At 43.7% G+C, this 14,286-nt stretch overlaps 1 protein-coding gene across 4 annotated transcripts in view; it reads left to right on the forward strand.

The window, feature by feature from the left end:
- Positions 1–844: 844 nt before the first annotated feature.
- The window catches only part of sh3glb2a (SH3-domain GRB2-like endophilin B2a), a 16,628-nt gene continuing 3,186 nt past the window's right edge, over positions 845–14,286 (forward strand). Inside the window, exons 1-11 of one of the 4 annotated variants that reach the window (XM_035640435.2) lie at positions 845–1,273; positions 1,604–1,745; positions 3,403–3,414; positions 6,128–6,256; positions 7,286–7,419; positions 8,187–8,279; positions 8,390–8,401; positions 11,223–11,285; positions 12,315–12,338; positions 12,925–13,014; positions 13,255–13,355. In XM_035640435.2, coding sequence (XP_035496328.1) covers positions 1,211–1,273; positions 1,604–1,745; positions 3,403–3,414; positions 6,128–6,256; positions 7,286–7,419; positions 8,187–8,279; positions 8,390–8,401; positions 11,223–11,285; positions 12,315–12,338; positions 12,925–13,014; positions 13,255–13,355 — 863 coding nt within the window. In that variant the 5' untranslated portion in view covers positions 845–1,210. The remainder of the gene's footprint in view (positions 1,274–1,603; positions 1,746–3,402; positions 3,415–6,127; positions 6,257–7,285; positions 7,420–8,186; positions 8,280–8,389; positions 8,402–11,222; positions 11,286–12,314; positions 12,339–12,924; positions 13,015–13,254; positions 13,356–14,286) is intronic. The other 3 variants (XM_035640436.2, XM_035640437.2, XM_035640438.2) reach the window with 3 other exon arrangements.

The following is a 14,286-nucleotide window of genomic DNA, read 5'->3' on the forward strand; positions in this document are numbered from 1 at the left end:
GTATCGTGTCTAAATGGGATTTATTCAAATTTTAAATTCAGGATTATTCTTTTTTGAAAAACGCTTTCGATCCTTAACAATGATTAAATTATTGTTCAATTAGATCTACTTGGCAAAACAGTCCTAATCAGCCAGATAGCAGATGATACAACTTTCTAACTGAACATGTGATCAACACTTTCTCCAGTCTGACGTGGTTTCATGATGGCGTCTCCCTCAAGTCATACCTCAGTTTCATACCACTTACCATACCAATATGGTAGTGCAGATATATTTTAGTTGCAAAATTAAAATATAAAATTTCCCATTAATCCCAAAGCAAAAAATATTTTTTGTTGTGTGTAAATAACGTGTATCCATCCAATAAGTTGTCTGATAGTCATTTGGAGGTGAAACAAACAATTGTGTATTTTTGCAATGATCCTGAAACTGCTGATCATTTATTTGGGTGTCTGTATGTGGAGGCCTTATCATATACACTTGATGAACCAAAGGTTTCTCATCTTGAAAACTTTTCTCAAAAGGGAAATGTTTATTTTTAGAACAGTTTATACATTTAGCAAAGTATAGGAAGGTGAAACCTGGGTGTAATTCATAATTTTTAAAAGAGTTTATTTCCTATATAAAGCCCTTAAAGTCGTAAAAAACAAAAATGCAAATAACCTATTTTGCATAATTTAAGATCTAATAAGATAATATACAGTATAATGTCTGTTACGTTCATTGTATGGTAGTGTGCCACAGCGCCACCTGGCTGCGACATTACTGTCATGCGGACAGAACAAATACAATCACTTCCGGTGTGAACATTCAAAATAAACAGCTCGGGGCGGAAGTCGAACAGGTTTCCACGGAACATTTCGAGCAGAGCACAACTGTAATGGTTCCGCTGCTCCAGTCATCGGACAGACAACATGGCGGAACCTGCTGTCCAGAGTGTGGTACTGCACTAACAAGAGAGACGAGTCTGTTTGGAAACTGTTCGGACACAAACAAGTTAATGACTGTTTGAATGTGAACACGCTGTCGTACTGCAGAGAAGACGTTAATACTGCGTTGGTAAATATTCTGTCGGAGTGATGCGAGTGTTACACGTGTGACGTCACGAGGCGTCGTCCTTAGCGGTCACGTGACTTGTGGCGTGTGTCATTACCGCTGGTGTCGGAGTCCGTTCGCAGTGACACATCAGCGGCCCACGGAACCGAACACGATGGACTTCAACGTGAAGAGACTCGCCTGCGGTGCAGGACTGTTCTTCACGCGAGCTGTGCAGGTGAGGACCGAGTCACGGGCACGCGCTGCAGCTCGTGCACAGTCCGCTGACAGCCAGCTGTTCCGACCGACGGTCGTCTGCTGAGCTCCTGGGACATCAGCACGATGACTTATTGATCTGTGTGTCGGTGGTGGTTCAGGCCCAGTGTCCTGAACTGTCCTGTAGGTTGGGATGAAACGAACCACCACCGGTTCATGTGTTCGACATCATGGTTATCCATTATCATGACTTTCATGGTGACAAGTACGGAGGGGGCAGAAAGGGCTGTCAGCTGACCACGACATGGTGTGTGTGTGTGTGTGTGTGTGTGTGCGCGCGCGCTTGCTGCAGTTCACAGAGGAGAAGCTGGGCCAGGCGGAGAAGACGGAGCTGGACGCTCATTTTGAAAACCTGATGAGCCGCGCAGACTGCACCAAGAACTGGACGGAGAAAATCTACAGACAGACTGAGGTCCTGCTGCAGCCCAACCCCAGTATGAAACACACACACACACACACACACACACACACATCCTGTCAGCAGAGTGTTGTAGAGTTCACGTCCTTAGTGTTCTAGACATCACAGTGTTCTTGATTTCACGTTGTCAAAGCGTTCTAGAGTACACGCCATAAGTGTTCTAGACATCGGAGTGTTCTAGAGTACACGTCATTAGTGTTCTAGATTTCACGTTGTCAAAGTGTTCTAGAGTACACGCCATTAGTGTTCTAGACATCGGAGTGTTCTAGAGTACACGTCATTAGTGTTCTAGACATCGGAGTGTTCTAGAGTACACGTCATTAGTGTTCTAGATTTCACGTTGTCAAAGTGTTCTAGAGTACACGCCATTAGTGTTCTAGACATCGGAGTGTTCTAGAGTACACGTCATTAGTGTTCTAGATTTCACGTTGTCAAAGTGTTCTAGAGTACACGCCATTAGTGTTCTAGACATCGGAGTGTTCTAGAGTACACGTCATTAGTGTTCTAGAGTTCACGTCGTCAAAGCGCTCTAGAGTACATGCCATTAGTGTTCTAGATTTCACGTTGTCAAAGTGTTCTAGAGTACACGCCATTAGTGTTCTAGACATCGGAGTGTTCTAGAGTACACGTCATTAGTGTTCTAGAGTTCACGTCGTCAAAGCGTTCTAGAGTACATGCCATTAGTGTTCTAGACATTAAAGTGTTCGACAGTTCACGTCATTAGTGTTCTAGACATCGGAGTGTTCTAGAGTACACGTCATTACTTTTCTAGACATTAGAGTGTTCTAGAGTTCACGTCATTAGTTTTCTAGACATCGGAGTGTTCTAGAGTACACGTCATTAGTGTTCTAGAGTTCACGTCGTCAAAGCGTTCTAGAGTACATGCCATTAGTGTTCTAGACATCGGAGTGTTCTAGAGTACACGTCATTAGTGTTCTAGAGTTCACGTCGTCAAAGCGTTCCAGAGTACATGCCATTAGTGTTCTAGACATTAAAGTGTTCGACACTTCACGTCATTAGTGTTCTAGACATCGGAGTGTTCTAGAGTACACGTCATTAATTTTCTAGACATTAGAGTGTTCTAGAGTTCACGTCATTAGTTTTCTAGACATCACAGTGTTCTAGAGTTCAAGTCATAAGTGTTCTAGACATTAGAGTGTTCTAGAGTTCACGTCATTAGTGTTCTAGACATTAGAGTGTTCTAGAGTTCTAAACATTAGAGTGTTCTGGAGTTTACGTCATCAGTGTTCTAGACATCTGAATGTTCTAGAGTTCACGTCATTAGTGTTATAGACAGAGTGTTCTAGAGTTCATGTCATCAGTGTTCTAGACATCAGTGTTCTACAGTTCACGTCATCAGAGTGCTCTAGACATCAGTGTTCTACAGTTCACATCATCAGAGTGTTGTAGACACTAGAGTACTACAGTTCACGTCATCAGAGTGCTCTAGACATCAGTGTTCTACAGTTCACATCATCAGAGTGTTGTAGACACTAGAGTTCTAGGTAAATGTCATGTGTAGTCATAAGGCTGAAACCTGCACAGCGCTGACCTGGTAACATAGCACAAGTCAAACTGTCAAACTCTTGATTGGTTGAGAGTTATATGGAATGAGGTGATATGGAGATAATGGGGAGCTCTAACATGTGACTTTCTGATTCTCCATGCTACAGTTGATCACACTGGTGAGTATCCTGCCTCCCAACTCAGGAGCTCTGCTGACACTTGTCAAAACCTTTTCAATAGAATCCTTTCTGTAAAAAGGGTTTCATGTTTCTGGATGAAGTCCAGGGAACCTAAAGGTTGGAGGAGCCAAGATGATAAGGTCTTCATTAGGGTAGAAACAATAAACAACACAGGGTCTTCAGTTCTCAGTTGTCTGAATACCAGAGATGAGATCCTGAGATCAGTTAAAAGTGAGGGAGGGGTTTGACACTGAGCCTGGAGGCTGTATGAACACGTGAGGATATTTAAGGATAAGTAAACAGACAGTTAATGAAACAAATGCAAATGTTCATGTTCATGTAGGCTCAGGGCGTGTTCACCTTCTTTACATGGAGACTGAGGGGAGAGTCAACAGTTGTACGGGTCCTCTCCCGCTCACTGGGTTGGACAGTGCGTCTTCTGGAGTGAACAGCAGTGAACATGAACTGCTTATCTGTAACCAGCCAAGCCACAGTATACATACTTTTCTAAATGTTAAGATATAGAAAAGGAAACCTGGGGAGTCAGTTAGAATGGACCTGATATAGCTGATAACATGAATAATATTACTAATACCTCTAATTAATAGGTGCTGTGTCATGTCAGTCAGTACTAATTACCAGGCAGCAGAGCCAATGCTCGGTCTTATATTCTTAATTATTTCTACATTTTAATACGTTAATATTGACTTCTCTGAAGATTCTACAGAAAATATTCTATTCAGTACATCCTGTGAAAGTGTTCCTCGTTCTGCTCCAACAGTCACCATGTGTCTCATGGGAGGTACAGTAGTGATATGGATGTAGATCATAGAGTAATAGTACAGGGTGTGTGGGCTGTGGACAGACGCCTCTCAGAAGAGAGGACACACGAGGACACACTCATCACGCCGTCTCCCACTAGTGGAACGATCTCCATCACTCCAGCCCAACAGTGTGCAGTGTTTGTCTTGTGTTTGTCGACTGAATCAATCTTATTTCAATATTCGTGAGTTGTGGGTGCGAGCTGCAGATTTCTGCCGCCACATGCAGTTTTCCACAAGTACAGTGTGACCCGTTAGACATTGACGATGGCTCAATCCTTTCTTTGAGATTCATAGAAAAACAACACAAAGTATTGTGTAGAAATATTATTATATAAAGTGTTTGACAGGCTTCTTCACTTTTGGATCTAAATTGTTAAATCATTTCAGAGAGATCCCCTGACCTCCGACTCATCATTTCAGAATGTACTTGTGGAAAATGTGTTCACTTGAGTTGTAGTTATGCATTTCACTAGGCTGTACTACTGCATGCTCTTCATGTGTCCTACTGTACGTCACGGACATTAGACTTGGGTGGTGTTGAGCTAATAAGGTTAAAGTTCAAATCCACACTGGTACTATTTACCAGTTTATCATCACAGTGGTTTAATTCAGAACTTCTCTCAGCAGCATCAGTAACGTTTGTCCACTGGGGGCAGGGGCATGTTGTGTAGCTGATGTCGTGTCTGAACAACAGACGATTGTAAGTCCAGTATTTGGTAAGAGGAAGCAGGTCGCTGCTCCCACACAGAGTCAATGGGCTAACACATCCTTAAAGCCTTCCTCTGACAGCTCTGAGCTCTTTTTATAAAAGGACACTAGATCACGTGATCGACCGCAACGACAACAACAACACATTGAAGGGGCTTTTTAAATGTAAAATATAGATTCATTTCTGTGAAGAAAACAACTTAATGTCAGGGTTACGTTAAAAGAGGAAAAAGTTAAATAAATTCCTATATAAAGGTTTTTAAAAATCTGGCGAGGATGAGGCATCTGTAGACGGGGACACCCAGATATTCAGAGTTAGGTTAGGAGAGCGATCTAATGGCCTGGTCCCGGATCGCAGAATTACAAAGTCAGGAGGAGAGAATGATGAATTTCTCTAAAAGAAAGAGGACGTACCAAGACAGATATATTGAGCCGAGCATTTCATTTGACAGGTGCCAGACGATCTGCTGCAGGGAAACAGTTCTGTAAGATTTGCTGAATGATTTTTGAACCAATCAGACGCCTTCCTCAAACTCTGTCCTTCTCTTCAGTGCCACCCAAGGCTAATAGATAATAGATGTGAGTACACCGCTCACAGACGTGAGGATCACACTGTTGTGGTTGTGTTGAAGGTTCTCTGAAGGTGCAGTGTGGGATGTGTCTCACTACATCTCCGAGTATGAACTTAACTCTGTGTGTTGTGTTGATGTTTTATGAAGGTGTTCTCGTGACCACGGACTCGAGCAGCAGTGAACCTTCCCTCTGTGTTGTAATGTGTTCATGGTATTTGGTTCCATCATTTTTCTCTGCGGTAGTTAGTTTTTCCTTTACAGATTGTGCAGTTGGAGAAAGAAGCCTCTCATGGAACGATTAAATAAACACTGCACCAAGAAATGACTTATTCTCTAATCACATCACTGTGGCTCCATACAAGGCTTTACCGGGAATTCATATTTTGAGCCCCGTTCAATTAAAGTGAAAAAGAGAATATGTTGAGAAGACAGCTGGCTGCAGCAACTTTACTTTTCAAACTGAGAAGGAAATAGATTATTCTTCTTTACTACAAATAAAGAATCAATCATTTGTGTGGTACAGTGTTCACTTAATCAGCGTGAGGAATCAGTCTGAGTTTCCTCTCCCCCTGTGCCACAAATGAAACCCTCCCTGGACTTTCTGTGCAGGTGCCAGAATCGAGGAGTTCCTCTACGAGAAGTTGGACAGGAAGGCTCCATCCAGGATCACCAACGGAGAGCTGCTGGGTCAGTACATGCAGGACGCAGCCAGGGAGTTTGGTCCAGGAACTCCATATGGTGAGTGAGCACTTCAGATCAAACCTCGTCAGGCCTCAAACGTGTCATCTCTGTTTAAACACAAGGTATAGGTGGATGCAAAATTCATTACAGGTTGGACAGACCACATCTGACTTGCAGTGTTTGTGGATCTCAGCCATTTATAAATGTTTGCCGTCATCGACCCATCAGGTCAAAAGGTCACCTAACTGCGTGGGCCTGCTCCTGTTCACTAACTCACTAGATATGATGGAGCCAGTCAGGCACAATAATAAACCACGTGGAGGTAGAATGTACTGATCATCTGATCGTGAATCCAATGTTCCTCAGCAGATTCAACAGTTACATTGTGTGCAACAAGCTACAGTCTGTAGTCAAATAAACAGAATCCTCTGTACTTGTGCTTTTGTGGGTTCACGTCTTTCTGTCGAGGTTGTACTTTTGATCAACGAGTGAAACGTCTCCTCCCCTTAGAGAGATGTTCATGGTGAATGTCCACTCGTCCTCTTCGCCTGTGCTTCTCTCAACAGGCCTGATAACAGTTTCATTGACACGGTTATATAGAACAAATAACATATTTTCACAACGTACCTGGTTTTCCTACTGTTTCTCCTAAGTGAAGTGCAGTAGTTGTATGTAATGTATGAAGCTTATTCTATTCTCATTGTATATTTTGTTATCTACTTCTTTCTTGATGCCTCTTGCTGCTGCTGTAACAAGTGAATTTACCAGGCACGAGATTAATAAAGTCTTATCTTATCGTACAAATCTCGGTCCTCCAATTCTGGTTCTCTGTAAAGTCAGCAGAACCTCTACACCACACAGCGTCATGCATCTGTTGATATTTGTCTGAGAAGAAAAACACGAACAGTGTTACCGCTTCTCAGAAGCTTTGGTGTCGTGATTGTCGCTCAGGACAGGTTTGCCTGCCAGTGTCCTGCATCAACATAACATTACTGTCTCACTTTACTGAAAGGTCAAAGGGCATGCAATAGGTCAAGCTGATGCAGACTGTGGATCCGATCTATTCTCTGTGTTGTCTTGTTGCAGGAAGAACTTTGACCACAGTGGGGGAATGTGAGGGAAGGTTAGGAGCAGCAGAGAGGGATTTCCTCCTAACATCAACCATCAGCTTTCTGACTCCCCTCAGGAACTTTCTGGAAGGCGACTGGAAGACCATCTCTGTGAGTCTGGAACATGTCACTCACGTGTCCTGGTTGAATGTGTTCATGGACAACCCTCACTGGACCGTGCAGGCAGATCTGTGGCAGCACTTCTTAGTCCAGGCTAAGATCAGTTTGTCCAAGGCTCATATGAACATGTCATGTCATATTCTTTATAGTCAACATCTGACTATGATTAATGGCTGATTTTATTATTCATGCTGATGAAAGAAGTCATGTTGCCTAATTAATGACAATGAACCTGATGGATGAGGGGGCAGGCCACTGACATTTCAAAAATGAATATCTCCACATAGATACTGTAAATAGATTAAATGAAATAAGCTCCATTCTCACCTGTACAATATGAGCTGGTAAAGATAAACCCTCTTAACGCTGGGAAAGAAAAGCACTAGTCTACTATTCTGTAAATGCAAGATAGGTATGTGGTTACATGGATATATAAATTATATGAGTAAGTTGAAGTCCACTTCTGTCGGTATTATGAGTACATACAGTATATGAAGTATAAATCAAGCTGTAGAGGTTTAAAAGATCTTTCTAGGGAATATAACCCAACAATATGTTTTCAACCAACAAGTAAAAACCTTCAGTGTTGAGAGGTTGATCCTCTTACCTGTAAGATCTGAACGTGACCACCAGAGGTCAGCGTGCCGGTTGTTCTCCTCTGACACTATGTTCACAAACCTAAACACTGACAGACATTGGGTTGCTCAGCTCATGTCAGCTGCTCCCTGATCAGATCATTTCCTCTCCTTAATGTCCAGAAAGAAAGACGTCTTCTGGAGAATCTGCGCCTGGACCTGGACGCTTGTAAGACACGTTTGAAGAAGGCCAAGTTGGCTGAGGCGAAAGCTGCGGTGAGTCCGTCTTCGTCTGCTGCACATTCCCATGATCCTTGTGATGTAGAAGTGTTGCTGGTGCTGGTGTTGACCACAACTAACTGACTGTGTGTTCACAACCTTTTCAGTGCGATGGTGAAGTGAGTATCAAAGACATTCTCAAAGATTTTCAGTCTGATGCCCATCTTCCGTTCTTCCTCCCGTCTCACTTGCTTTGAATTTATTTTCTGTGCCATTCATTCATCGGTGGCAAGAAACTATGAATGACAACAGAGTGAAAAACCATGTTTGACCTCTGCAGAGAGATCTTAAAACATATCAAACAGTAACGGGAAGTGAACACCAGTCGCTGATCAAAACCTGAAAAACGTGAACATATAAATGTTATTAACTGGATTAACAAACATGGACCAACTCATCTGAAAATATCTGTTGTATTATTTACTTTGATGAGAGATTTGAAGATTTGGACACTCTCCCTCCGAGTCTGGCACACATAGGTTCACCTGAATGTTTTATAACTGTACCTGTGATAGAAAAGGGTTTGATGAACAGTTTCATAGATCCTGCTTAGAATGTGGCAGCTGTCGCATGAAGGAATCTGCTGAATCTGGATAAACCAACTCATTAGTCGCGCACGCACACACACAGAGACACACATGGACGCACGCACACACACACACAGAGGCGCACGCACGCACGCATACACACACACACACACAGAGACACACTTGGACGCACGCACGTACGCACGCACACAGAGACGTACGCACGCACACACACACACACACACAGAGACACGCACGCACGCACACACACACACAAACAGAGACACACGTGGACGCACGCACGGACGCACACACAGAGGCGCACGCACGCAAGCATACACACACACACACACACACAGAGACGCACGCACGCACACACACAGACGCACGCACTCACGCACGCACACACACGCACGCACGCATACACATACACACACACACACACAGAGACACACTTGGACGCACGCACGTACGCACGCACACAGAGACGTACGCACGCACACACACACACACACACAGAGACACGCACGCACGCACACACACACACAAACAGAGACACACGTGGACGCACGCACGGACGCACACACAGAGGCGCACGCACGCAAGCATACACACACACACACACACACAGAGACGCACGCACGCACACACACAGACGCACGCACTCACGCACGCACACACACGCACGCACGCATACACACACACACACACACACACACAGACACACGCACGCACACAGAGACGCACGCACTCACGCACACACACACACACACACACACACACACACAGAGACACGCACACATACACGCACACACACACGCACACACAGAGACACACGCACGCACACACCGAGACGCACGCACGCACACACACACACACACACACACACACACACACACACAGAGACACGCACACACACACGCACACATACACGCACACACACACGCACACACACACAGAGACGCACGCACGAACGCACGCACACACACACAGAGACACGCACACATACACGCACACACACACGCACACACACACACACACACGCACACACACACACACACACACACACACAGACACACGCACGCACACAGAGACGCACACACACACACACACACACACAGAGACACGCACACACACACGCACACATACACGCACACACACACGCACACACAGAGACACACGCACGCACACACACACAGAGACGCACGCACGAACGCACGCACACACACACGCACACATACACGCACACACACACACACGCACACACACACACACACACGCACACACACACACACACACACACACACACACACACACACACACACACACACAGAAAGCTGCCTCACGCGTGAGATATGCCTCAAACAAAATGCCCTCACACCAATACATGAGTTAAAGAGTTGAACCAACAACAACGGTTCTCAGCAGAACCTCATTCTTTAAACTTAACAGTCGAGTTATAGCGAAGATAATTTGCGGAAAAGTTAAAAAATGCTCAATGTTCCTACCGGTCACACAGTAAAGCCCCGCCTCTCACTGACAGGCCTCAGTCACATGACAGACAGTTGTGCTGATCATCAGCCTCGTTGTGATAGAGACTCACCATGAGACAAAGAGCAGGCTCTAAATTTCCCTCTAAAATCCAAAGATCCATCTGTTTCAGACGTCTTCTCATCTGTTCTGTTCATCGTGTTGGACTTAAATCTGACTTCTTTTCAGCATCATTAATTCTGCACAAAAATGTGTTGGTTGTAAAATGAGTTAGAACCATACAACTACAGACAGAATCGTGTGGCTGAAACAGAAGCTCCTGATTGAAAGTGGGAGTTGATGTCAGATCCTTTTGCTTTTTCTTGAAGCTTCTTTTTGTTTCAGAATGAAAATGTCTGACTGGTGACAAACACTCACTCACAAAGCTGTTTGCATGTTAGCATGTGCATGGTGAACAACTGCTGATGATATAATAATAATGTCAATGAGTCAGGGAGGTTTCCATGTTGTAGCGTTGCATCACCTCTCTGCACATTTCTTCTGGTAACTCTGGTAACACAGAACTGGCCCTAACCCTTTAAATTTAAGTGCACAATTTTGATTTAATAATTAAAATCAACAACACAAAGAAAAATGTCAGACTTTTTACCTCCAATAAGTGACCACATGACATGTGTGATTTTAATAGATGAGATAGATTAATGTAACATAATAAAGAATATGTGGGGAAACTGAATTAACCACCATTGATACTAACGATGCAGTTATCTGTGCTGCTCTAAGTGAAACTAATCAAGATCGTGGTTCATCTCTGCTCTCTGCTTGTTTTTCTGCATCGCTCAGTGTTTGCTGCAGTCTGGTGTCCATGTTTACGCAGAGGACACAGTTCTACAAGTGTTTAATACTCACACTGTCTTTGTAGATGGCTCCGGACTTTCAAGAAACCAGACCCCGCAACTACGTGCTGTCTGCTAGTGCCTCTGCGGTAAGATGACTGTCCTGCTCAACTCGACAAGAGTGTCACCATCATTTAAATAGATAGACAGATTAGATAGATAGATAGACAGACAGGTGGACAGACCAACAGATAGACAGACAGGTGGACAGAAAGACAGACCTACAGATAGACAGACAGGTGGACAGAAAGACAGACCTACAGACAGACAGACATATAGACAGACAGACGGACAGACAGCAGCAGGTATCACACAACACACGATATACAATATATACACTCAGAACAAAAAATTTAAATATACGAATTGCAAAAAATAGAGAATAAGGAAAATAAATATAAATAATTTATTTAGTGATGTGCAGAAGAACATAGGTTCCATTTCCACACAGTTGGAAAGTATTTTTTCTTCCTGCTTGCATCATGACGATATGGATATGAAGACGAGCAGTGTTTCATTCCCCTCAGTGTCGCCTGCTCCAGAGCTCTGACAACACAACAGTGTTCAGAGTCATGGTCAGATGAGTCAGAGAAGGTCTTCACCCCAGGGAGAGCCATGTTAGTGTGAGCGTAGGTTTATCACTGAAGATATTATTGTACACTACCACATGTAACTGCTGCATAATACCAACAAACTTTTAGCAAATAGCTGTGGTCTGTGTGATCTGTGCTTCACTAATGTTTAGTCAGGAGGTGTGTCCTTCTGGTAAGAAAGATGATTATGAGCTCAGAGTTGCATATCAGATCTCTGTGTCACGTGATATTATGCAGTGATGTATGAATGTTGGCTAGATGCTGATATCACGCATCTGTACAGGATGTTGCTTGTTTACACGTCTGACTCACTTTGTATTTTTCTCAATGCATCATGATATAAAACAATTCCATCTGTTTCTGTGCAACTGAAGAGCCTTGTGTAAAAATTCACTCAACTCAAGCTCAGACATTTTCAACATATTTAGTATAAACACTATCATTATCACCTTATCACTTGGTTGCACATCACATCTTCGTCTTAACTTGTGTGCTCTCTTCTTCTGTTGGATGCTTCGACCTCAGCTGTGGAGTGAGGAAGTGGCAAAGGTGAGTACAGCTTTTACTTTAAAACACATCCCTGTTGCTATGGTTACGCCTGCTGTCCACACGACTCCAGAGAGACTTCTGAAATGCTCTCCAGAGTTACTTTATCAGTCTAGATAGAAGTGGAACTGTATGTCTTTTCTGACCACGGCTTCATACGTGGATATTTTATACCTGTTTCACTTAAAGACACTCAAGGGCAATGAGGATATGAATTAACTTTGGACAACAGAACACTCTCACATTGTTGCTAAGGGTTTCAGAAATGTTTTATGAATCAAATCTTTATAGAGTAACATCTGACTTGAGGGGTCTGATCTCAAGTAGACCGCTCTGAGTACGTACAAATGCTCGTTTCTGTTCACAAATACAGTGTGTGTGTGTGTGTGTGTGTGTGTGTGTGTGTGTGTGTGTGTGTGTGTGTGTGTGTGTGTGTGTGTGTGTGTGTGTGTGTGTGTGTGTGTGTGTGTGTGTGTGTGTGTGTGTGTGTGTGTGTGTGTGTGTGTGTGTGTGTGTGTGTGTGTGTGTGTGTGTTATGGGTCTATCATTCAATCGTATCATTTTGAGGAATATTTTCTCATTGTTTCAGGCTGAACATGAACTCCGGGTGGCGCAGACAGAGTTCGACCGTCAAGCAGAAGTGACGCGGCTGCTCCTGGAGGGCATCAGCAGCACACACGTATGTCAGCCAAACACTTTATCTAAAAGTTCCAACCTGCACTGCACTGATTCATCTCACTTAGATAAATTAAGGACATAGTACAGAAATGTCTTCTTGAGATTACATTTTCAGATTAAATTACACAAGAAACAGAATAGCTCAGATTTTCTCCACCTCACCGGACTACAGCGTTCATCAGGGTTATTCACATGATGCAGCCAGTGTACTGTAGACTGTTGTGTTGTCGTTGTCCTTCAGGTGAATCACCTGCGCTGTCTGCATGAGTTTGTGGAGGCGCAGGCCGCTTTCTATAAGCAGTGTCATCTCCACATGCAGGAGCTCCAGAAGGAGTTGGGAAGGTGAGAATCTTCACACAGCCAGCTTGTACTCAAATGACTAAATGACGGTATTTCAGTTGTATTCATTGGTTTCTAAGAATGCATTTTTCGTTTGGGAAAAACATGCATTGTGTGATTCTTTTGCTTTGAATTATGAGTCCGTACTTGATTTTCCACATCCCTAGTTCATGGCAGTGTCCTAACATTACACAATGTATCAGGAGTGACTGTATATGTATTCATATACATAAAGAGATGCATAGATATATGAATAGAGTTCTACTGTGTCTAATACTACGTTCAGAATGTTGTTTTTTGATAAAGTCACTGTCATATATATATATTACAGACAAAAGGTGGATTAGTCCTCAGTAATATTCAGGTCCTCCATTTTGATGTTTTTGTTTTTGTCAAATCCTGACAAATCATTTCCACTGTCCCATGCCTCCAGGTCAGATGATGATGTGTGAGTATGGTTTCTCTCTCTTTGTGTACCTCCTCTTTTTGATGTGTCCCAACTATATATTAAACATGGATTCATGAGTGCTGCCGACTGTTACTCATCAGGTTACATTAGGAACCTGACAGGAGGTCAGTCTGGCTCGTCCACCGTCTCTCTCTCTGTGGTGGTACTACAAACCAGCTCATGTGGTGGTATGGTTCCCAGCAGAGAGAACAGAACTATTAGAGCCTGTTGAGTGATCTTATGTTCTTCGATGTGTCGGCTGTCCTCCCAGCACCGGGGGGTTTTGCGGCTGCAGCCCTTTCTGCCTCCTGGTACCATCTGCTGCTTCTGGACAGGCCTGGACCAACCCAACAGTTGGTTTTCAGGTTGCTGCCCTGACAGGCACATTAAACTGTCTAACAGCACATTCAAACAGCCACATCCACATGGCCCACTTGGAGGAAGAAGACTTCCCTGACAGGAGCCTTTGCCCGACGTTCCCAGGCC

This window comes from Scophthalmus maximus, chromosome 3, assembly GCF_022379125.1.
Source record: "Scophthalmus maximus strain ysfricsl-2021 chromosome 3, ASM2237912v1, whole genome shotgun sequence".
Lineage (NCBI taxonomy): Eukaryota > Metazoa > Chordata > Actinopteri > Pleuronectiformes > Scophthalmidae > Scophthalmus > Scophthalmus maximus.